Here is a 23427-nt window from a genome sequence, read left to right on the forward strand (position 1 = left end):
CAGTGGTCTCTCGAAGTTTTGTAACAATACCCTGGGGGGCGGGGGGCGGTTACAAGATGGAACAGAACTCTGGTTACCCATAACAAGGCTTGTCCCAAAGGGAAAATCCCAACCAGCATTCTGCCCCAGGCAAAGCCTGACACTACAGGGAAGGATTCCCTGGTATTGTCTCATGTGAGCCCTGTTATTTAGCAAAGACATCTCGACCAGTCAATATAAGTACTGACACACATACATACAAACAACAAACACGGTCCCACAAACAAAAGATCAGACAAGGTGTAGCCCAAAGATTCCATTTCCACTCCCAGACTGAGAGCTCAAAATGGCTTGCAATGATTGGGTAGAATTTTCCCATCCTGTGCAAGCCTGAGTGGCTTACCCCAAAACAATATCCACAAAAACACAAACAACAGATAAACTACGGCCACACAGACAGAATATCAGAGGAGGTATAGTTTAAAAATTCCACTTCCATTCCCAGAGAAAGGCTTGCAAATAGATTGGGTCAGTTCTTGAAAGAGAACAAACCCGGAGGTGGCTCTCAGGGAGCCCGGAGTGGCTAGCCCAGATGGAGTGGAGAGAATTCCCAGCCTTTCCATTCCTGTGACAAAACAATTCTACCTGAAGAATAGTATAATAATTTAGGCCACCATGCAAAGGCCACCTCTCCTCACTTTTAAGAATATACTTTGGCCAAACAGAATTACAATAGAACCTTATTCTTTTTAGTCATAGATTCATAGTTATAGGTCGACCAATCTGCCAACATTTTCCCGGGGGGCTATCAGATGGAATACAAGAAGAAGCGCTTCCCATGTTGAGTCAAATTAAACAGCCTCGCACACAAAATGGAAAGCAAAACCAGAATCCTCGCCGCCAAACAGAAGCCACACACACACAAAAAGAAACAAACAGCCCAAGGCTCAAACTGGCTTCCAACTCCCACTAACCCGGTGGCCTTGGATCTTCCTAATGGAAAAATCCCCAAACGGGAACCAGAGGTTCGCCAAACAGACCAAACCAAGTGGCCTCAGCATGCAAGCTGAGGGGGCTTACCAAAACACTGGCAGAGGTGTCGTAACATCCCAAACGCTACTTTTCTGCTTCCCCAAAACAATTCCTTGGAGTAGGAAGTCCAGGGCAGTGAGGGGGGAGGAAGAGAGGAATGTCCTCAAGGCAGAGATGGCCTTGGCAGCTGCTAGGGTGGTCCCTCTACTGCCCTACTCCCGCCTTGGAGTTCCAGCTGCCAGGATGGCGGACAGGATAAACTGGGGCTTGGCCTTTCCAGGCAAGAGTCCCAGGCGATCTGGCCTCTAAAGGAATTCTCCAACCTTCTGCTCTCTTGAAAGAGGCTGGCATGGAGAAAACCTCGGAGCGTCCAATCAAGCCAAGGGACCCCCCACCCCGACCTGGGACTGTCCCTAAGTCAGTCCCACACTGCACACCAAACTTGAAGCCAAATCCGGCCTCTGTACCCCGACACCGAGTTAAATCTTGGAGACAGAGTTTTGGGTGAAGTAGAAAAGAATAGCTTTATTGCTTTGCCAGGCAAAGGGGGCCACAGCAGGCTAATGCCCTCAAAACCGTGTGTCCCAGCTTGGAGAGGGTAGTGAGAAGTTTTACAGTAATGGGGTGTGATCAGCTTGTGGACATTCTTCTGATTGGTTGGTTGGCAGTGAGCTAAGTAGGAGTCAGCATCATCAACCTTCAGGTTCCAACTGGTCTGGGGTCTACATGCTTGTGGGAAGCATACCATCATTACTTGTTAGCACTTCCCACCTGGAGGGGATTTCAGTATCTGCAAAACAGCTCAAAGGTATGGTTGTGTGTATCCGTTGATGGGGAACCAGGACCTTGCCCCAAGCCTGCACTATTGTGTCTCTTGACTGTTTCTCTCTTGTCTCACATCCCTTCCCTTCCCTAATTAACAACTGCTTGAATCTGCTCACTGGAACTCAGGGAAAGTCATAGAGGCTGAATGAAGGCTATTTCCTGTAATCAAAGAAATGGGGGACTCAGAAAGTCTTTGTGCCCAAGAGCCCCACAGGGCCCTGCTCTGTATCAATCGATAGATAGGTATAGATATGTAGATATATAGATATACACACATATATATATGTATGAATATATATATATATATACACACACACACATATATAGTTTTTTTAAGTGTTTAAACTTCCATCATTTTATTAGACCCTCAAGAGACAATCACGGCCAAGACGGTGGAGTACAAAAACCTTGAGCTCACCTCCTTTCATGGGCACACCAACTTTACAACTATTAACAGAACAACTACTGATGAGAGTGATAGAATCTACCAGAAAAGATCTTCTACAACTAAAGATCCAAAGAAGGAACCACAGGAGATGGGTAGGAGGGGCAGTGTTGTGGTATAGTCAAGAGCCATACCACTAGGTGGGCAACCCACAAACAGAAGAATAATTACAATTGCAGAGGTTCTCCCCTAGGAGTGAAGGGTCTGAGCCCCACACATTAGGCTCCCCAGCCTGGGGGTTTTACACGGGGAAAACGAGCCCTCAGAACACTTGGCTTTGAAGGCCGGTGGACTTACTTTTGGGAGACCCAGAGGCTGTGGGAAATAGAAACTCCATTCTTAAAGAGTGCACAGAAAACTTCTCACACTCTGGGACCCAGGACAGAGGCAGTAATTTGAAGGGAGCCTGGATCAGATCCATCTGCTAATGTTGGCAAGTCTCAAGTAGAGGCAGGAGACAACTGGAGTTTGCCCCAGGGAAACAGACACTGGTGGCAGCCATCTTGGGGAGCTCCTTCTACCATGTAGAAGTGTCCATCTAGAATTCTGATGCTGTCGAGTGATGCTGGATGCTGGCAAATGTCCATATGGAATTCTCCTTCTAGCTTACTAGCCTTGGGACCCCGTCTGCCACCCCACCCCACCCCCACCCACCAGGCTACAGGCACCAGTACTGGGATACGTCAAGCCTAGTAAGTAGCTGAGCATGTTACTTGCAGCCCCTCTGAGCCCACAGCCACCCCTGGACACATCCCTGTCCACCAGAGGGCCCAGGACCTGGCGCCATACACCGGTGCCCAGGCACTAGACTCAGAACCCCCATGGCCCTACAGCCAGAGACCCTGGAACCCAGCTCCACACACCAGTGAGCAGGCACTGGCCCCCAAATGCTATGGGTTTAGGCCCTGCCCACCAGTGAGCCACCTCTAGCCTCAGGACAAGCCAGCCACACCCACCAGCAGGACAACACCAGCTCTGAGACACCCCTCAGCCAGTCACTCCTGGATCTGGCCCCACTAACCAGGGGGCTGACACAAGCTTCTGGACACCCTGGGTTCCACACCAGCTATGTCAGGAACCAGTCCCACCCAATAGCAGTCTGACACCAGTTCTGATGCCTAGGCCCCACAACCTCCCACCCCAGAATCTCGCTCTGCTCATCAGTGAGCCAGCACTAGCCCTGGGACCCCCTGGGGTTCTGCACCCAGTGACCTTGTGACCCAGCCCTGCCAAACAGCAGCTGGCAGCCTGTGCACATGGCAGGGTCCAGCAACCAACTGGACGAGGGGCCAGCCATGCCAACCAGACCACCCCCATTAGACAGCCCTCCATGAGAGAAGGTGCCATGCAGTCCACATAGGGGGCATGCTTATAGTATATAGCTCTGATGATCAGAGGGGAATGTGCTGATAGGACATCTCCTACAAAGAGCCACTTCTCCAAGGTCAAATGTAACCAGTCTACCAGATACATAGAAATAATAACAGCAAATTAGGCAAAATGAGGCAACAGAGGAACATGTTCCAAATGAAGAAACAAGATAAAACCCTGGAAGAAGGCTAAGTGAAGTGGAGATAGGCAATCTACCCAAGAAAGAGTTCAGGGTAATGATCATAAGACTATCAAAGAACTTGGAAGAAGAATGGATGAGTGAGAAGTTAGAAGTTCATAACAAAGAGTTAGAAGATATAAAGGAGAACCAAAAAGAGATGAAGAACACAATAACTGTAATGAAAAATACACTAGAAGGAATCAACAGTAGATTAAATGATACAAGGGAACAGATCAGTGAACTGGAAGACAGAATAGTGGATACCACTGAAGCTGAACAGAAAAAAGAAAAACAAACAAAAAGAAATGAGAACAGTTTAAGAGAGCTCCACTTCAACATCAGGCATACTAATATTTGCATCACAGAGGTCCCAGAAGGAGAAGAGAAATAGAAAGGGGCAGAGAACATATTGGCAGACATAATAGCTGAAAAGTTCCCTAACCTGGAATAGGAAGCAAACATACAGGTCCAGGAAGCACAGGGCATCCCATACAGGATCAACCCAAAGAGGAACACACCAAGACACATCATAATTAAAATGGCAAAAATTAAAGATAAAGAGAGAATATTAAAAGCAGCAAGGTAAAAATCAACAAGTTATATAAAAAGGAACTCCCATAAGTTTATCAACTGACTTTTCAGCACAAACTCTGCAGGCCAGAAGGGAGTGGCACGATATACTTAAAGTGTTGAAAGGGGAAAACCTAGCACCAGGAATACTCTACCTGGGAAGGCTTTCATTCAGATTTGATGAAGAGATGAAAAGTTTTGCAGACAAGCAAAAGGGAGAAGAGTTCAACACCACCAAATCATCTTTACAAGAAAAGTCACAAGGACTTCTCTAAGAGAAAAAGAAAAGGCCACAACTAGAAACATGAAAACTACAAAGGAAAAAGCTCATTGGTAAAGGCAAATATATAGTAAAGGTAGTAAATCAACTACATACAAAGCTAGTAGGAAGGCTAAAAGACAAAACTAGTAAAATCATCTATGTCTGTAATAAGGAGTCAAGGAATACACAAAACAAAAAGATGTAAAATATAATGTTGAAAACAGTCATTGTAAGGGCTGGTGAGAACAAATGCACTGTTGTTAAAATGTATTTGAAATTAAGAAATCCGCAACTTAAGAAAATCATGTATGTATACAGATTGCTATGTATAAACCTGATGATAACTAGAAACCAAAAATCAAAAATAGACACACACAAAAAAAGAGGAAATAATCCAAACATAACACTAAAGATAATCATCAAATCATAAGAGACAACAAAAGAAGAAAGGAACAAAAAAGAACTGCAAAAACAATTTAAAAAATGGCACCGAGAACATACATATCAATAACTACTTTCAATGTAAATGGACCAAATGCTCCAATCAAAAGTCACAAAGTGACAGAATGCATATAAAAACAAGGCCTGTATATATGCTGCCTATAAGAGACTCACTTCAGATCTAAAGACACACACAAGACTAAAAGTGAGGAGATGGAAAAAGGTATTCCATGCAAATGGAAATCAAAAGAAAGCCAGGGAAGTAATAATTATATCAGACAAAAATAGACTTTAAGACAAAGACTGTTATAAGAGACAAAGAATATTACATAATGATATTATCAAGTGATCAATTCAAGAAGATATAACAATTGCAAATACATATGCACCCAACATAGGAACACCTAAATAAATAAGGCAAATATTAACAGACATAAAGGGAGAAATTGACAGTAACACAAAAATAGTAGGGAACCTTAACACCCCACTTATATTAATGGACAGATCATTCAGACAGAAAGTCAATAAGGAAACACTGGCCTTAAATGACACATTAAGCCAAATGAATTTAATAGATATATATAGAACATACCATCCAAAAGCAGCAGAATACACATTCTTTTCAAGTGCACGTAGAATACATTCTCCAGGATAGATCACAAGCTGCATGTGTTAGGGCACAAAACAAGCCTTGATAAATTTAAGGAAACTGAAATCATATCAAGCATCATTTCTGACTACAACACTATTTCAATTACAAGAAAAAAATGCAAAAAACCACAAACACGTGGCTAAACACAAAAGGCTAAACAATATGCTACTAAACAACCAATGGCTCACTGAAGAAATCAATGCAGCCAAAAATAAATAAATAAATAAATTTATTTGAAAAACACTCCAACAAAAATGTCCAGGACCAGATGGCTTCACAAGTGAATTCTAACCAAACATTTAGGGAAGAGTTACCATCTATTTTTCTCAAACTATTCCAAAAATTTGCAGAGGAAGGAATGCTTCCAAACTCATTCTGTGGTACCAGCATCACCCTGATACCAAATCCAGAGAAAGATATCACAAAAAATGAAAATTACAGGTCAATATCACTGATAAACATAGATGCAGAAATCCTCAACAAAATATTAGCAAACTGAATCCAACAATATATTTAAAAGATCATACACCATGATCAAGTGGGATCTGTCTCAGATGCAAGGATTTTTCAATATCCACAAATCAATCAACATGATACAACAACAAATTAATAGACTGAATAATAAAAATCATATGATTGTCTCAATAGATGCAGAAAAAGTTTTTGACAAAAATTTTTATGTAAAACACCCATTTATGACAAAAACTGTCAACAAAGTAAGTATACAGGGAGCATACCTCAACATAATACAGGCCATATATGATAAGCCCACAGCTAACATCATACCTAACAGTGAAAAGCTGAAAGCATTTCCTCTAAGATCAGGAACAGGGTGAGGATGCCCACTCTTGCCACTTCTATTCAACACAGTATTGGAAGTCCTAGCCATAGCAATCAAACAAGAAAAAGAAATAAAAGGAATCCAAACTGGAAAGGAAGAAGTAAAACTGTTACTGTTTGCAGTTGACATATTATACACAGAAAACCCTAAGGATGCCACTAAAAAACTACTAGGGCTCATCAATGATGATAAAGTTGGAGAATACAAAATTAATATACAAAAACCTATTGCATTTCTGTACACTAACAGTGAACTACCAGAAAGAGAAATTGAGGAAACTATCCCATTTACAATCACATCAAAAAGAATAAAATACCTAGGAATAAACTTTCCTAAGGAAATAAAAGACCTGTACTCAGGAAACCATAAGACACTGATGAAAGAAATTGAAGACGACACAAACAGATGGAAAGATATACCATGTTCATGAATTTGGAAGACTAATATTGTTAAAATGACCATACTACCCAAGGCAATCTACAGATTCAATGCAATCCCTAACAAAATACCAATGGCATTTTTCACAAAAGTAGAACAAATAATTTTAAAATTTGTATGGAATCACAAAAGACCCCAAATAGTCAAAACAATCTTGAGAAAGAAGAATGGAGCTGGAAGCATCACATTCCCTGACTTCATACTATACTACAAAGCCACAGTCATCAAAACAGTATAGTACTGGCACAAGAACAGACACATAGATCAATGGAACAGAATAGACAGCCTAGAAGTAAACCCAGGCACTTATGGTCAATTAATCTATGACAAAGGAGGCAAGAATATACAATGAAGAAAAAACAGTCTCTTCAATAACTGGTGCTGGAAACTGGGCAGCTACATGTGAAAGAGTGCAATTATAACGTTTTCTCATACCATATACAAAAATAAACTCAAAATGGATTAAAGACCGAAATGTAAGACTGGAAATCATAAAAATCCTATAAGAAAACACTGGCAGAACACTCTTTGACATAAATTGTAGCAGTATTTTTTTGGATCAGTTTCCTAAAGCAAGGAAATAAAAGCAAAAATAAATAAATGAGACCTAATTAAACTTAAAGACTTTTGCACAGCGGTGAAAACCATCAACAAAACAAAAAGACAACCTACTGAATGAGAGAAAATATATGCAAATGTTGTGACTGATAAGGGATTAATATCCAAAATATATAAACAGCTCATACAACTCAATATCAAAAAATCTAAACAACTCAATCAAAAAATAGGCAGAAGACCTGTATAGACATTTTTCCAAAGAAGAGATAGGAATGGCCAAAAGGCACATGAAAAGGTGCTCAACATTACTAATTATCATAGAAATGCAAATCAAAACCACAATGATATATCATCTCACACCTGTCAGAATGACTATCGTCAAAAAGACCACAGATAACAAATGTTGTCAAGGATATGGAGAAAAAGGAACTCTGTGCACTGTTGGTGGGATTGTAAATCGGTGTAGGCACTGTGGAAACAGTACAGAGGTTTCTGAAAAAACTAAAAATAGAACTACCATATGATCCAGCAATTCCACTTCTGGGTATATATCTGAAAAAATCAAAAACACTAATTAAAAAAGATACATGCACCCCAATGTTCAAAGCAGCATTATTTACAATAGCCAACATATGGAAGCAAGCTAGGTGTCATCAACCAATGAATGGATAAAGAAGATGTGGTGTATATATATATATATATATATACAATGGAATGCTACTCAACCATAAAAAGAATAAATTTTGCCATTTGTAACAACGTGGATGGACCTGGAGTGTATTATGCTTAGTGAAATAAGTCAAACAGAGAAAGACAAACAGTGCATCTTATCAATTACCTGCGGACTCTAAAACAAACAAACAAAAACAAAACAAAACAAAAAACACGAAGCTAACAAAACAGAAACAGACTCACAGATATAGAGAACAGACTACTGGTTACCAGGGGGGAGAGGGAAGGGGAGACAGGCGTGATAGGGGTAGGGGATAAAAGGTACCAATTACTGTGTATAAAGTAAATAACTACAAGGATATAAGGTACAGAAAAAAAAATATGTTTTTTCAAAAAAGGAGACAATCCTAATGAAACAGGTCAAACAGACACTATCATTGCTGTTTTACTTATAGGTAAACTATGATCAAAAGCATTTGCTCTGGTGGTGTGATTTTTTATAAAGTTATTTAAAACCCAAACTGACTTCTAAGAGTGCATGGACAAGAACTATGTGTGTATGCTGGGGCCGTTACACACAGATGGTCACTGTAGAACCTCCAGGGATAGAGTGGCTAAGGAATTTTAAGAAAAGAGTTGCCTCATGCTCAGTTTTGAAGTTGTTCATTCTGCTGTAAGGAACAGCCTCCACTCCTATGTCCTCCCGTCTCCTATACCCACCCCTAGCAGCAACCTTCATTAAAGAGTGCTATACACACAAATGCTTTGGGAGAGTGGTTTACTGAGGGGGGAATTGGGGGAAGGGGACTGAACTGGGTCAGAGGGAAGAGAATATTCACAGGAGGTGAATACAGGCAGAAGGAGCATTGAGCAGAATCTTGGGCCAGAAGTGATACTAGGAATGAAAGCGCCTAGGGATTCAAAACGTTTAGGAATCTCAAACCAAACTCAGGCTTTATTAGCACCAAGGTTTTGGCAAATTTCATCACCCCTTCTAACTGATCCTTTATCCATAAAATGGAAACATTTAATATAATGCCAAGGACTCAGTTAAGTCAATGAAATAGTAAGCTATTATTACTATCGAATCCAATTCCTCATTAAGTGGCTTAACAAATAAAATGTTAGCCTTGAGGCTGTATTATCAGTTTTCATAAAGCAATAATAAACTTTTGTTTACTAACTACAACTTTCTTACTAAACAATTATAAAATTAAATGTGACATTATACCAAAAATGACAAATGAAACAAATGTCACATTTCCACTGTGACACTGAGTCAGTTGGCCCCACAGCAACTTAAACAAAGAGAGATGTTGACTAGTAAACCACCAGACAGGACATCTCCTGAAAACATCAGGGAACCTGCTGTTAGTCGGATGTGCCAGCAGGTTTTTGACATCTAGAATGATGGAACACATCACATTTTTTTCTTTGCTTTGCTCTCTTTTTTTTCACCTTCAGTAACCCAGAGCGTTGCAGACTTAGTGTGAGTGGTAGTCGAGACAGTGACTAATGGAAATGGCTCCATAAGGGCACATGACCAGGTTGCAGAAAGAGCACCAGACTAGGAGTCAGGAGTTGCAAGTACAGTGATCACTCAGTACCTGGTGGGAGTAGGGGAAGGGGGGTGGGGAATAGTTCCTGGACACCCTCAGATACAAAAATCAGAGAATATAACCTACACAATCCTCTCATACACTTTAAATCATCTCTAGATTACTTATAAAACCCAATACAATGTAAATAGTTGTAAGTACAATGTAAACAGTTGTGAGTATGCAGAAAATTCAAGTTTTGCTTGTTGGAACCGTCTAGGATTTTTTTTTTTTTTCAAATATCTTGATCCACAGTTGGTTGAATCCACGGATTTGCAACCCACGGATATGAGGGCTGACAGTCCTGATTCCACCTCTAACTAGCACTATGACAAAAGGCAAAACACTTAACCCTAAAGAAACTCAGCCCTTGGTTTCCTTAAAAAATAAAGCCATTGGACTTTCAGCACACCACCTCAAAGTCCACTTGGCAATAATGGTGATGTGCCACAACCCTCCCCAGTAGTTCATAAGCTTTGTGAGAAGAAGAAATACTATTGGCCTCACTTTTGACTCACAAGAGGCTGGCAGACGACCTTGCGCAGTGGCTGGCATTTATTAGGCACTATGTAAATATGTGTTGAATGAACTGAGTCTGTCAGCTCATGCTAACATTTAAGATTAAAATAGTTCTCAACTGTTCTTGCTAGGTGAGTAATTTTGGCCAAGTCACCTTGCTTGGGAGCTCAGTAGCACTTACATAAAATGAGGGCTTCTGACTATGAAAGACTACTCTTTTCCAAATGTAAAATGATAATGAAAGTATTTCTGGTAAATGGTGGATGAAAGTTGAAAAAATTAAATTTTCTTTATTACCCTGTAAATCTAATTCCTACAGTGAAATGTACTTAGAAAATAAGAGCAAAAGTACTTTACAAATATTGATTTATTTATACCTCACATTACCTTACAGATAAGTAATCACATCCTTTTTGTAACTGAAAAAATTTAGGCTCAGAAAGGTTAAGTAAAGTGCCCAAGTTTACACAGCTCTAAGCAATGTAGCCAGGATGCAGAAAGGAAATTAAAATGACAATTTTCCTCCAAAGTGATCTACAAATTCAATGCAACCGCAATCATCTCATTAGGCTTTTTTTGTGTGTGGAAATGTACAGACTGATTCTAAAATTTATATGAAAATGCAAAGGACCTAGAAGAGCGAAAACCACCTGGGGAAAAGAACTAAAACTGAAGGACTTACACTACCTGTTTTCAAAAGTTATTATAAAGTTGTTACTGCGGTACTGGCATAAAAGAAAAAAAAATGTCAATGGAACAGAAGACAGAGTCCAGAAATAAATCCACATTTCTATGGCCAACTGATTTCAACAAAGTTGAAAGGTAAATTCAATACATGATGCTGGAATAATTAAATATCCATATGTGAAAGGAAGGAAGGAAGAAGAAAAAACTTTGATCTGTACTTCACACCATTTACAAAAATTAATTCAAAACAAATCATAGACATTTACATAAAGATATAAAAATTCCATAAAATCTTTGGGACCTAGGGTTAGGCAAAGATTTCTTAAATATGACAACAAGTATGATTTATATAAGAAAAACTGATAAATAAAAGTACTTCAAAATTAAAATTTTCTGCTTTTCAAAAGAAAGTGTTGGGCTTCCCTGGTGGCACAGTGGTTAAGAATCCACCTGCCAACACGGGGGACACGGGTTCAAGCCCTGGTCCGGGAAGATCCCACATGCTGCAGACCAACTAGGCCCGTGTGCCACAACTACTGAGCCTGTGCTCTAGAGCCCGCGAGCCACAACTATTGAAGCCTGCACGCCTAGAGCCCATGCTCCACAACAAGAGAAGCCACCGCAATGAGAAGCCCGTGCACTGCAACGAAGAGTAGCCCCCCGCTCTCTGCAACTAGAGAAAGCCCGCATGCAGCAATGAAGACCCAACACAGCCAAAAATAAGTAAATAAAATTTTAAAAATAAATAAATAGTAAATCCTAGAAGATTTCCAAAATCATTATTAAAAAAAAAAAGACAGTGTTAAGAGAATGAAAAAACAGCTATAGACTGGGAAAAGATATTTGCAAATCACATGTCAAATAAAGGTCTTGTGTCCAGAACACATAAAGAATTCTCAAAATTCAATAAGGAAACAATCAACTCAATTAAAATACATGGGCAAAATATTTGAACAGACATCTCACCAAAGGCAATACACAGATGGCAAATTAGCATATGAAGAAATGTTCAACATCTTAGTTACTAGGGAAATGCAAATCAAAACCGCAGTAAGATACTATGACACATCTTCTAGCATAGCTAAAATTTAAAACTGAACATACCAAGTCTCAGAGAAGATGTGTTGAAACTGGACCTCTCACACACTGCTGGTGGAAGTGTGAAATGGTACAACCACTTTGGAAAGCAGTTTGGCAGTTTCTTAAAAAGTTAAGTAATACATCCACCCTATGACATAGTCATTTCATTCCTAGGTATCTGCCCCAAATAAAGGAAAGTATATATCCACACAAAGACTGTACACAATGTTCATGGCAGCTATATTTGTAATAGCTCCAAACTGGAAACAACTCAAATGTTGAAAAAAACGAATTGGGCTACATCCATACAGTGGAATACTACTCGGCAACAAAAATGAACTATTGAAGTATGCAACAATATGGATGAATTTCAAAATTATGCTCAGTAAAAAGAAGCCAGACATGGACTTACCTGGTGGGGCAGTGGTTAAGAATCCGCCTGCCAACGCGGGGGACACAGGTTCGAGCCCTGGTCCGGGAAGATCCCACATGCCACGGAGCAGCAAAGCCCGTGCACCACAACTACTGAGCCTGTGCTCTAGAGCTCACGAGTCACAACTACTGAGCCCACAAGCCACAACTACTGAAGCCCATGCGCCTAGAGCTCGTGCTCCGCAACAAGAGAAGCCACCGCAATGAGAAGCCCCCGCACTGCAATGAAGAGTAGCCCCTGCTCACTGCAACTAGAGAAAGCCTGCGCACAGCAATGAAGACCCAATGCAGCCAAAAAATAAATTAAAAATAAACAAATAAAAGAAGCCAGACAAAATGTACATATAGTACGTATATGTATACATACATATGCATATGCGTATATGCATACACGTATGTTTAGAATTCCACTTATATAACATTCTAGAAAATACATACTCATCTATAGTGCCAAAAAGCAGATCAGTGGTTATCAAGGTGTAGAAGGGGAATTACAGAAGGGCAGGAGCAGACTTTTAGTGGTGACAGGGTTTGTTCATCATCTTTACTGCAGTGATGAACTCATCAGTGTTGCACATGTCCAACTGCACAGTGTAAGTATGGTCACTTTAGTGTTTGTCACTTGTAGCTATGGTGACTCCTGAAGAGTGCGCAGGAGCCAGCTGACAAGGAAAGAGGACTGAGGTGCTTCTCAATACTGGAGAATGGAAAGCAGGAAGAACAAGGGCATGGGATTCCAGACCATTCAAGATGATGGCTCCAAAGTCTCTAAACTAATGAAGGTAAGCAGCAGTTTAGAATGAAACAAAGGATAACGTACTAAATCAATCACAATTTCCACCCCTTTTACACCTGGTCCCATAAAAAGTGAGTCAATCAGGGTCAGCTTCTCCACTATAGGTCCCTTGAGGTTCACACTGATCCCATGCTGTACCTAGTACAGCATTAAAATTGCAAACAAGCAAAAGGAAACCCTCAAATGACACAGAGCTCTGTGCCTAAAAGGAGGGGGCCTTTTAAAAATCTTGAAGCTAAACAGGTCTTACTTGAAAGAATGGTAGGTTATACTACTCATTTCAGCATTTTCTCTCAGTCTCTTCATTGTTTCCATGTATTTTAAAGATGTGAGAAAGAAACTACATGCCTTCACCCCACAAAGCTTACTGCCTCCATGAACATGACTTTAGAATCCAATCATCTTCATTACCATAGCTTTACTATTCCCAGATGCTTGCTCTGGAGCTAACTGTTCATCACAAGAATTTCTGAAAAACATCAATCCTTTAATAGGAAGCACCAACGAACAAGTTTCCTCCTAAAACTCTTTGATCCCTTGCCTCAAAATCCTTGCCTGGCAATTGCCACCAATCCCAAACTGTTACATTGTGATCCTTACCCAGTCCTGATCAAGACCCTGCATTGAAAGACCTGCCTTAAACCAAACTTCCAATTCTCAATAAAATCCAACCTTGCCTTTCCCCCTCCAAGCTCTGCCAAAGCTTAGTATTGAGGTGGTGTTTTTCCTCACCACAGGAAGCAATAAACTCAACTTTGTCTTATCAGCTGGTGGGTTGGTGATATCTGGGGAGCCAGCATTCAAAAACTGTTGTTAAATAAAATGAATATGCTGCAAATGACAACATGGAAACTTATTTGGGTGATAACAGTGACTAACAATTGATGAACAATTGGGGAATACCAACTTACATTTTATTCTGGACATCTAGATCTACATATTCATATTTTATTAATGGCCTATATTTAGATGGAAAAAATATAGAAAATGTTTAGTACACCTTCAAGTGACACCAAGACAACTCACAGTGAAGTGTACCAAAGTGAAGAATTTATGGAAATACAAGTTCCAAAATTAAAAATTTATTTTTTAAATATTAGAATATTTTTGAAAGAAACTACACCCATCTCAAATGAGGAAGGACAGAAGTTAATTGACCTCCAGACTGTTTCACCCTCAACTTCGCAAACCCAAATCTGTATCAGAGTAGCATCCCCACATATGAGTACATGGGGTCCTCGTCTGACCAGTGCACTATTCCACCTGTGCTCCCTGTACTGGCCACGGATTCCCTGTGCACCCCCTTCTCTCCCACTTCCAGTCCAGTCAGTTAGGTCTTAGCTTCACTTCAATTGCTCAATCTCTCTCAATCCATCCAGGGCTTCAACAGCCCTCTTTGAGCTTCCGTCTACTTTCTTGCCTACCCTAACTGTGTTCAATCCTGGCCCCCCTGGCTCACTCACTCCTCTCTGGCATCCTTGTCCTGGCATTCCCGACCACAATCACTCCCAGTGCCTTTCTTATTCTCAGTTATTAAATGGGAAATATTCCTAACCCATATAGCTGAGGAACAAAAAAAGAAAGATGTGAAATTACTGTTTTCTCTAAATCACTCTACAAGCATCAACTATTATGACTACTACTGCTACTGAGTTAAGAACCATGCTAATTCAATACATAACAAATTTGTGTTATTTTAGTTCAACTGAAGCTTCACTGAGTTTGATAATTCTGCCAGTTGCCTCTTGGTCATCTTACATCACACTCTCTAAAATGACATTCCAAAGGTGTCCCAGTCAGAGATGAGCTCTAGTTCCAGCTCTGCTACCCATTTAAGGTCATTTCGGGCAATAACAAACACAGTCTAGGGCAAGTTTATTATTTAAAAATACACACACACACACACACATATATATGTATATATGTATGGTTGAACTAAATTGTTTCTAAGATCTCTTGAAGCTCTGTGTTTCTCAGACCCTACTTTACTGGGAAAATTTAAAGCATCAAACACTGATCTCTCCTCTTCTGCTTTTCAAAATGTTTCTGTATCTAACCTCGATTCCTTCTTTCCTTTCCTTGAATACTCCAACCACCTGTACTCTCCACACCATGTCTACTTTCTTTTTCCTAGGGACTGCCCACCCTCATATCAGCATCTGCACTCCCACTTCTTTCCTCCTTCCTTCCTTCCTTCCTTCCTTCCTCCTTTCTTCCTCCCTCTCTCCCTCCCTTCCTCTCTTTCTTTCTCCCTCCCTCCCTCTCTCTCTTTCTTTCTTTCTTTATCTTTGGCTGCGTTGGGTCTTCTTTGCTGCACACGGGCCTTCTCTAGTTGAGGTGCACGAGCTTCTCATTGAGGTGGCTTGCCTATGTTGTGGGGCACAGGCTCTAGACACGTGGGCTTCAGTAGTTGCAGCACGCAGGCTTCAGTAGTTGTGGCTTGCAGGCTCTAGAGCGCAGGCTCAGTAGTTGTGGCGCGCGGGCTTACATGCTCTGGGGCATGTGGGTTCTTCCCGGACCAGGGCTTGAACCCGTATCCCCTGCATCGGCAGGCGGATTCTTAACCACTGCACCACCAGAAGTCCACTGACTTCTTTATATGAATACCTATCTTCCCTTCTTTGAAAAAGGAAATTTTCACTTGATCCTCCAAGTCCTCTCTAGCTGCTATCCTGTACTCCCTTCCACCGGCACTTCCTACAATTACTACCAATATTTTACATCTCACATTCCTCGGCCTAAAACGTGGCTTCTCTTAAGATCTTTTGCTGGGACTTCCCTGATGGCACAGTGGTTAAGAATCCGTCTGCCAATGCAGGGGACACGGGTTCGAGCCCTGGTCCGGGAAGACCCCACCTGCCACAGAGCAACTAAGCCCGTGTACCACAACTACTGAGCCCGTGTGCTGCAACTACTGAAGCCCACGCGCCTAGAGCCCGTGCTCCGCAACAAAAGAAGCCACTGCAATGAGAACCTCGTGCACCACAACGAAGAGTAGCCCCCACTTGCCGCAACTAGAGAAAGCCTGTGCACAGCAACGAAGACCCAATGCAGCCATAAATAAAAATAAAGAAAGAAATTGAGGGGGAAATTAAATGAATGAGTATTATAAAAATATAAAAGATCTTTTGCTAAATTCCATGTTCTCTGCCCCTTCCTCATTTCTAAATACTAGTGAGAATATCCTCTAAGCAATTCTCTGGACCACAGAACTTTCTCTCAGTATGTCTCCAGGTCCTAAACAATGAGAAGGTCATGTTAATAATGCCTTTATAAGAAAAGACTACAAAATGGCACAGGAGTATACCATAACAGCAGAATATAACACACTTCCTGCACTTCTTTCATTAATTCCATAAGAGTTTTGCCTTTACTGCAACTTGAATGGAGAAGGCACTTAAAAGAATTTCAATGGACCAAATATTAACCAGCCTCCGATGTGCAAACTGATTTTATAATGGTCCTTGACCTGGAAATACAGGTGCATTCAAATATACACCCTGATAAGAAAGGACATACAGAGGATAGAGTTCAGTGACACAAAGGTTGCCAAGTCAAAAGTTCCTTGCAATAAACTCTAAAAGTATGCAATATTTTAGATATGGTTTAGAAAATGCTCACCCTTGTCTAAGAAATCTTAACAGAACAGGTTACACATGGCAACACCTACTCTCAGGAAAAAAATCCCACTGGGTATGTATTAATGAAAACCAATAGTGTGGCATCTATAAATAAATAAATAAATATGCAGTGAGGTAACCCACTCACAGATAGCTAGACACAACAGTTCTAATGAGTCAAATCAAACCAGAGAAGTAGTTTCCATTTTAAATATATTAGGGTGTTAAGAAACTAATTAATTCAAAAGTTATTTTATGGATGGCTTCCTTGAACATGTTTTTTCTTATTAAAAGCTTGTTCCAGTTAAGGAAGTGAACATGGGGAAGCTGGTATTTCCTTGATTCTAAACTGTATCAGTGCTAAAACAAAACAAACCCCAACCTAATTAATTCTATTTTTGTTCTAGTTTCCAAGGCAGTTTTCACAAAAACTATTCTTTGCCCACTCTTTTTAGCTTTGTAACATCAACCTTCAGAAGCTAGGAACTGTTACACTTTGTATAATTCCTTGATACATATGTTCTATCACAGACTCATTGTATTCCACCTGCCTATCAAGGGTAGGGGGAAAAATAGGATCTGTCTTCCCATTGATTCTAAAGTTTCATGCCTAAAATCACTGTTAAATTTATTATTTCATGATATTGTGGGATATGTTCCTGCCAGAGCTTTATAAGGGGTGACCTCAAGTTCATCAACAGCAAGTTCCAGGTGGAACCTCCCCCAAATCAGAACTTCTGAGTTCTGATGAGTGAGTGAGTCTCAGCAACAGTGCAAACCAGAAAAAAGGGAATCAGGAAACAGTTTCTAGTTCCAAAAGGCCACTGACTTGACCTTGAGCAATCTACTTCACTTCTGTAATTCAAACTGCAATACCTGCTTCCAAAAAAGAATGCTTCTAGGAATAGCTTAAGTGCTTTGAGTTTCTAAGATAAAATGGAATTTTATAAACAGAAGATTTCATAAAACAATCTATTGCCTGGCCCAATTTCCTAAACTTATTACCAAATAAGCTGCACTTTGACTTTCTTCTACCTTTAAAAAGAATAGTGGCATTACATCTGCTTACAAAGGCAATCTACAGAAATGGGAATTTTAAAAGTCCTCATGAATTAACGTGTCAGGTAAAATGAAATCTACTGCTGCACTGTCGGCCGTGGAGGGTCACAACTGGGTCACGTGTAGGAGCCTCTCAAACGTCCAAAATCTATTATACTGAAAAAGGATAGAGGAAACGAAAGTGCTGATGGGGGAGCGCGAGAAGCCAAGCCTCCAGCGTCAGGATCCAATGACATGTTAGAAGCGAAGGTGCATGACTTAAGTTTAGTTCTTACTGTGTTCCTCTCCTGAGAAGAGGTGTGAAGTGGCAGCTACTAGAAAGCTGCAGCTCTCAGGGTGGCAGGCTCCATCCCGATTCTAGCGTCGGCCCCAGATCCCGGGAAGGGGGACTGGAATGGGCAGAAACTAAATTAGAGTCAAGTTGGATCATCCAGCTACCCTGGCAGCGGTCGAGGTCATACTGGGAAACGCACCATCGCTGGGGTCCGGGTCCCACTTGAGGGAGAAGGAAACAAAGCCAGGCCGGGAGGGCGGCGCAGCCCGCAACTTCACCTGACATTCAGTGGGGCCCCACCCTCCCTCCCAGGTGTCCCGGCCCCAGCCAGGACCCAGCCGGGGCGCGGGTGTGCGCCTCTCGCGGCTCTACTTACTTTGTCACTGGTGCTCTCGGTTTCGTGGTCGCCGCCGGCCGCCTCTCCCTCGCGGGGTGGCGGCGCCACCGCTCCCACGGGGCCGGGGCAGCCTCCCCGGTGCCTGAGCTCCCACATGTCCCGCTCCCGCGCGGCCGTGGCGCTCTCCTCCAGCGTCCCGAAACCCGAGCTGCACGCGCGGTCTCGCCGGCTGGCCGCCCTGCCACCCCGCAGCTACACACCCGACGTCCCGCAAAGCCACGGCCACTAACACGCCCCCACCGTGGAGGCGCCGCCGCCGCCGCCGCCGCCTCCTGCCGCGCCGGGTCACCCCCAAAACGGCATCAACGAGCGAGCGCTCGAGGCCGCCCCCTGCGAGCGCGGGGCCGGTAGAGAGAAGAGGGGCGGGAGCCGGGGGCGAGCTCGGAGTGCGGGGCAGGCTCGGGGCGCCCGGCCCGAGCGGAGAAGGTGGGGGCGCGGCGGAGCGCGGCCGCTGGTTGCCAGGTGCGCGTCCCCACGCAGAGGCCCAGGTGGGAGGAGAAGAAAGGACGGGGAGGGAAGGAGGAAGCGTGACCCGTTTTAGCGCTTCACCGGGCTCCGGCCGCCCGGGCCCTGCCACTCCCCGCCCCGCCCCCAGACTCAGGAGTCGGCAGGTCCCGGCCCCCCTACACCTTTCTCCGGGTTGCTGCCTCCCGCAGCCAGGTCACGCGCCGCAAGCCCCGCCCCACCCCGCCCCTCTGCGCTGCACTGCGGTTCCCACAGCCCCGCCTCCATCGCGGAGGGGTGACGTCATGGGTCCGGACCGAGGCTCCGCCCGGGTCTCTGCGAGCACACAGGTGGCGGCGCTGAGAAAATGTGCGGGCTGGAACAAAGGTGAGGAGCAGGGAGGTGGAGGAGGAATGAGCAGCTTGCTTAAAAGTGAGGCGTGAGAACTTGTGGACTCGTCACGGAGCAACTGGGCTGAAAGAACTACTCGAAGACGCCTGGTCAATACTGACAGCACTCAGCACTACCCCTTCGAACGGCTCCGCGGCCGCCGCAGCTTGATACACCGCGGAGTGTCGGAGGTTCAGAGGCGACCAGAAGCAGAAACTTGTCTGGCAGGAGGAACTCGATGACTTCGCGGCATTGTGACCCAGTGGCATCGCTTGCAAAATAGGAGATGCCTTTGCCTCACTGGGCGTCCCGGGTTGGCCAGTTTCAACCACATACCCAAACTCTGTCTCCAAGGAACTCGAGTATTGAATCTCTCAAAATTCACTGCCTAGGGCCTGAAGAGAGAACCAAGACCCTGAGGTGCCAGGGGATGCAGTTGCCAACCAGCTAATCTCTAAGCAGTCATAGACCTTGGGCTGCTGAAGTTGGAACAGGAAGGGCACAAGATCCGCATTAATTCCGTTCCAAATCCTGTTAGAAGGTGATTAGTTTTCTTGACATGTATGTACCACCTGGTCATTACTGACAAGCTGACAAATGGGAGGCGGGGGGAGGAGACAGGCCATCATACAAACAGGACAACGTTCAGGAAAGCACCCTTATAGAAATAAATCAACAATAGAAATTTCTTCAGGTCATTACTGACACCCTGAAAATAAGTAAGGTTGTTCCGAAAATTGAATAACAAGCAAAAACAGAAAGTCAAAGTAGGAGGCATTGAAAAGCAGAGCACAAAGACATTATTTTACTTCATCAAACAAATCTTTAAAGCTCTGAGCTCAGATTAGGTCACCATATTATCAAAGGGATAGAGAAGAATCAGTCAGTCTTATGGGAAGAGTAACAAAAATGACAAAAGATATGCAAATAAGTCCTTTGAGTCACAGTCATGGTGCAGTTTTCCTTAAGGAACAGAAGACTATGGGGTGACTAGTTTAATCAATTGTTCTTCATTTCTTTGGAGGACCAGAGATGAAACACTGCCTGATGGTCAGGAACATAAGGTTGAAGAGACTGCTGAAGGCAGTGGTGGAGTTTCCCACCTGAGTCCTAGTTCCACCAATGCCACTAACTGGGTGTGGCCTTGGATAAGTCATTAAGCCTCAATGTCCCCAACTATGAAGTGGATAGTAAGGAGGATGGCCTCTGTGGTCCCTTCCAGCTTACACACGATTCTGCAACTAAAGCCTCTCTCTATCAGAACCCAGACCTTCCTTTCTCCCATGCCTCAAGAAAAGGGGACCTAGCATTGCACCTGAATGATTTCCTCCTTCCCCTTCCCCTAGTAAACCCAATAGCTCCATTGACTTTCTCCGCCCTTTGCTGCAGGAGAAAAAGTGGTAATGAGAAAAGTGGCAGGAGGGAACAACAGAGGACAGGAATGCACGCCACGCGAAATAGTATTCCCTGACCCAGGAAATGTGGGACCAGGGCAGAGACTGCCAGACTAGAGTGGTTTACTACTTTATCTCACCCTTCTTTAAGCTCTGTATTTCAGTGGAAATGGTCATTTCTTTCTGCCTTCATTATAGTTATTGCCACTCGTTGAGTGATTACACTGAACCCAGACAGACGGAACCACTGTTTATTCATCTTCACAGCCCAATCCCTTGCCACAGGGCTGGCCCCCACTCTCATACAGTCAACACTTTTGTTGAAAAAATGAACGAAGGAATGAATGAATGGCAGAGGTATAGCATAACCAGGGAAAGATATATAGTATTTGTATTTTTTTTAACTAAAAAGGTCTATATTAGTCTTAGAAAGGTACTCACGTGTCTTTGTTTTCACTTTATGTGAAAAGGAGAAAGATTGATTTTAAGATGTATTAAAACGAGGTTACAGTAATGACTGGTGCAGTTTACTTAAGGTATATTATGATATAGTCAACCAGAACTGGCCTTACTGAGCCCTATAGTCTCAAACTTTTTTAACGTCTTCTTTTCTTTTTCATTTTTATCTTTCATTTTTCTTCATTCAGAGAGCTTACGTTCTCAAAGTTTATTACATTTATGTTCGATGACACAAAATCTGGCACGTAATGGTTTCTAAGGCCTCACCTGTTAGGTTTATAAGAATTTAATCTGCTAGGGCTTCCCTGGTGACGCAGTGGTTGAGAATCTGCCTGCCAATGCAGGGGACACGGGTTCGAGCCCTGGTCTGGGAAGATCCCACATACCGTGCAGCAACTAGCCCCGTGAGCCATAATTACTGAGCCTGCGCGTCTGGAGCCTGTGCTCCGCAACAAGAGAGGCCGCGATAGTGAGAGGCCCGCGCACCGCGATGAGAAGTGGCCCCCACTTGCCGCAACTGGAGAAAGCCTCGCACAGAAATGAAGAGCCAACACAGCCATAAATAAATAAATAATTTAAAAAAAAAAAAGAATTTAATCTGCTAAAGGGCACCATGTAAACTCAAAGCACATGCATAGGCTAATCACAGGAGACACTCGGCCAACATTTCTTGGTTGATTTATAGATTTTCTACTTTAGTGATATTGAAATGATTTATAACTCTTAGCAAGGCATTTGCTAAAGAGGAAAGAGAAAGTCCTAACTATTTATATGATTTTTATTAGATTTTTTTTTTTACCTCCGCTTTTGCCCAAAGATGGAGGGACCTTGCCCGAAGTAGTAAGCTTATGAGATGGAGAGACCCCTTATCACCCTCTTCCCTGAGTACCCTCAAAATGTTCCCAGAGTGATAAACATTCCCCTCTTGTGTGGGGATTTGAGCTGCTTTCCACATCAGAGGCTCAAAGGCGCTCAACTGGAATGTCCCCAGCCTGCCAGGGAAAGAAGAAATCTTCCTCAGCCAAGCGTTTCTGGTTGCTTGGACACCCGCATTATAGTTTTTGTCGCTTGACCTATCTTCCTCTGTTGCCCTCCGTCAGTTCCATCTGTAAGTCAGAGATAGAAATTATGATTTAGGCCAACCAGAGAAACATTTTGTGGTAAATTATTGAAGGACAATTTATGTTTACATTCTTATTTTCAATGAAACTGCACAGGAAAACAACAGTGTACCATCAATTACATCTGACTATCAGAGGAGCAAGTACAGTGATAGAGTAAGAAGCACGGTTTTATATACGGGCGACCCTGGTTTCAAGTCATAGCTCCGCCATCTTCTAGGTGTGACCCAATTAAATTTATAGAACATTTGATCACACACAGCTGAAGGTACATCCTAACTGACGTGCCCAAAGTTTAAGTAATAACTCTTTATGTAACACTTTAAAAAGCATTTTCACATGATTTTATTTATTCTAGTCAACAACCTATGAAGTAGGCAAGACAAATATTATTTTTTTTTTTTTGCGGTACGTGGTCCTCTCACTGCTGTGGCCTCTCCCATTGCAGAGCACAGGCTCCGGACGCACAGGCTCAGCGGCCATGGCTCACGGGCCCAGCCGCTCCGCGGCATGTGGGATCCTCCCGGACCGGGGCACGAACCCGTGTCCCCTGCACCGGAAGGTGGACTCTCAACCACTGCGCCACCAGGGAAGCCCTATTCTTATTTTACATGGAAAAAAATATGAGGTTCAGCCTGTAAACTACCCAGGTTTGCCAAGGAAATTTGGAATTGAAACCCAGGTTTTTTGTATTTTAAATTCTGTCAGGTTCACTATGTACTGCAAGTAAGTAGTAGCAAAAACAAGTAAATTCTAAGAGAAGACAACTTGTTATAACAATTAAGCACAGGAATTCATCAGCAAACCTGCCTGAATTCAAGTCCCAGCTCTGCCACCTACTGGCCCGTGTCACCAGTCAGGTAACTTAACCCCTCTGTGCCTCAGTGCCC

At 42.8% G+C, this 23427-nt stretch overlaps 1 protein-coding gene across 3 annotated transcripts in view; it reads right to left on the reverse strand.

Annotated features, from left to right (window-relative positions):
- Window positions 1-19305, reverse strand: part of CDS1 (CDP-diacylglycerol synthase 1) — a 69119-nt gene extending 49814 nt beyond the window's left edge. For all 3 annotated transcript variants that reach the window (XM_060147889.1, XM_060147891.1, XM_060147892.1), the window contains exon 1: window positions 18709-19305. In XM_060147889.1, coding sequence (XP_060003872.1) covers window positions 18709-18825 — 117 coding nt within the window. In that variant the 5' untranslated portion in view covers window positions 18826-19305. The remainder of the gene's footprint in view (window positions 1-18708) is intronic.
- Between the last annotated feature and the right edge of the window lie 4122 nt (window positions 19306-23427).

This window comes from Lagenorhynchus albirostris, chromosome 4 (assembly GCF_949774975.1).
Source record: "Lagenorhynchus albirostris chromosome 4, mLagAlb1.1, whole genome shotgun sequence".
Lineage (NCBI taxonomy): Eukaryota > Metazoa > Chordata > Mammalia > Artiodactyla > Delphinidae > Lagenorhynchus > Lagenorhynchus albirostris.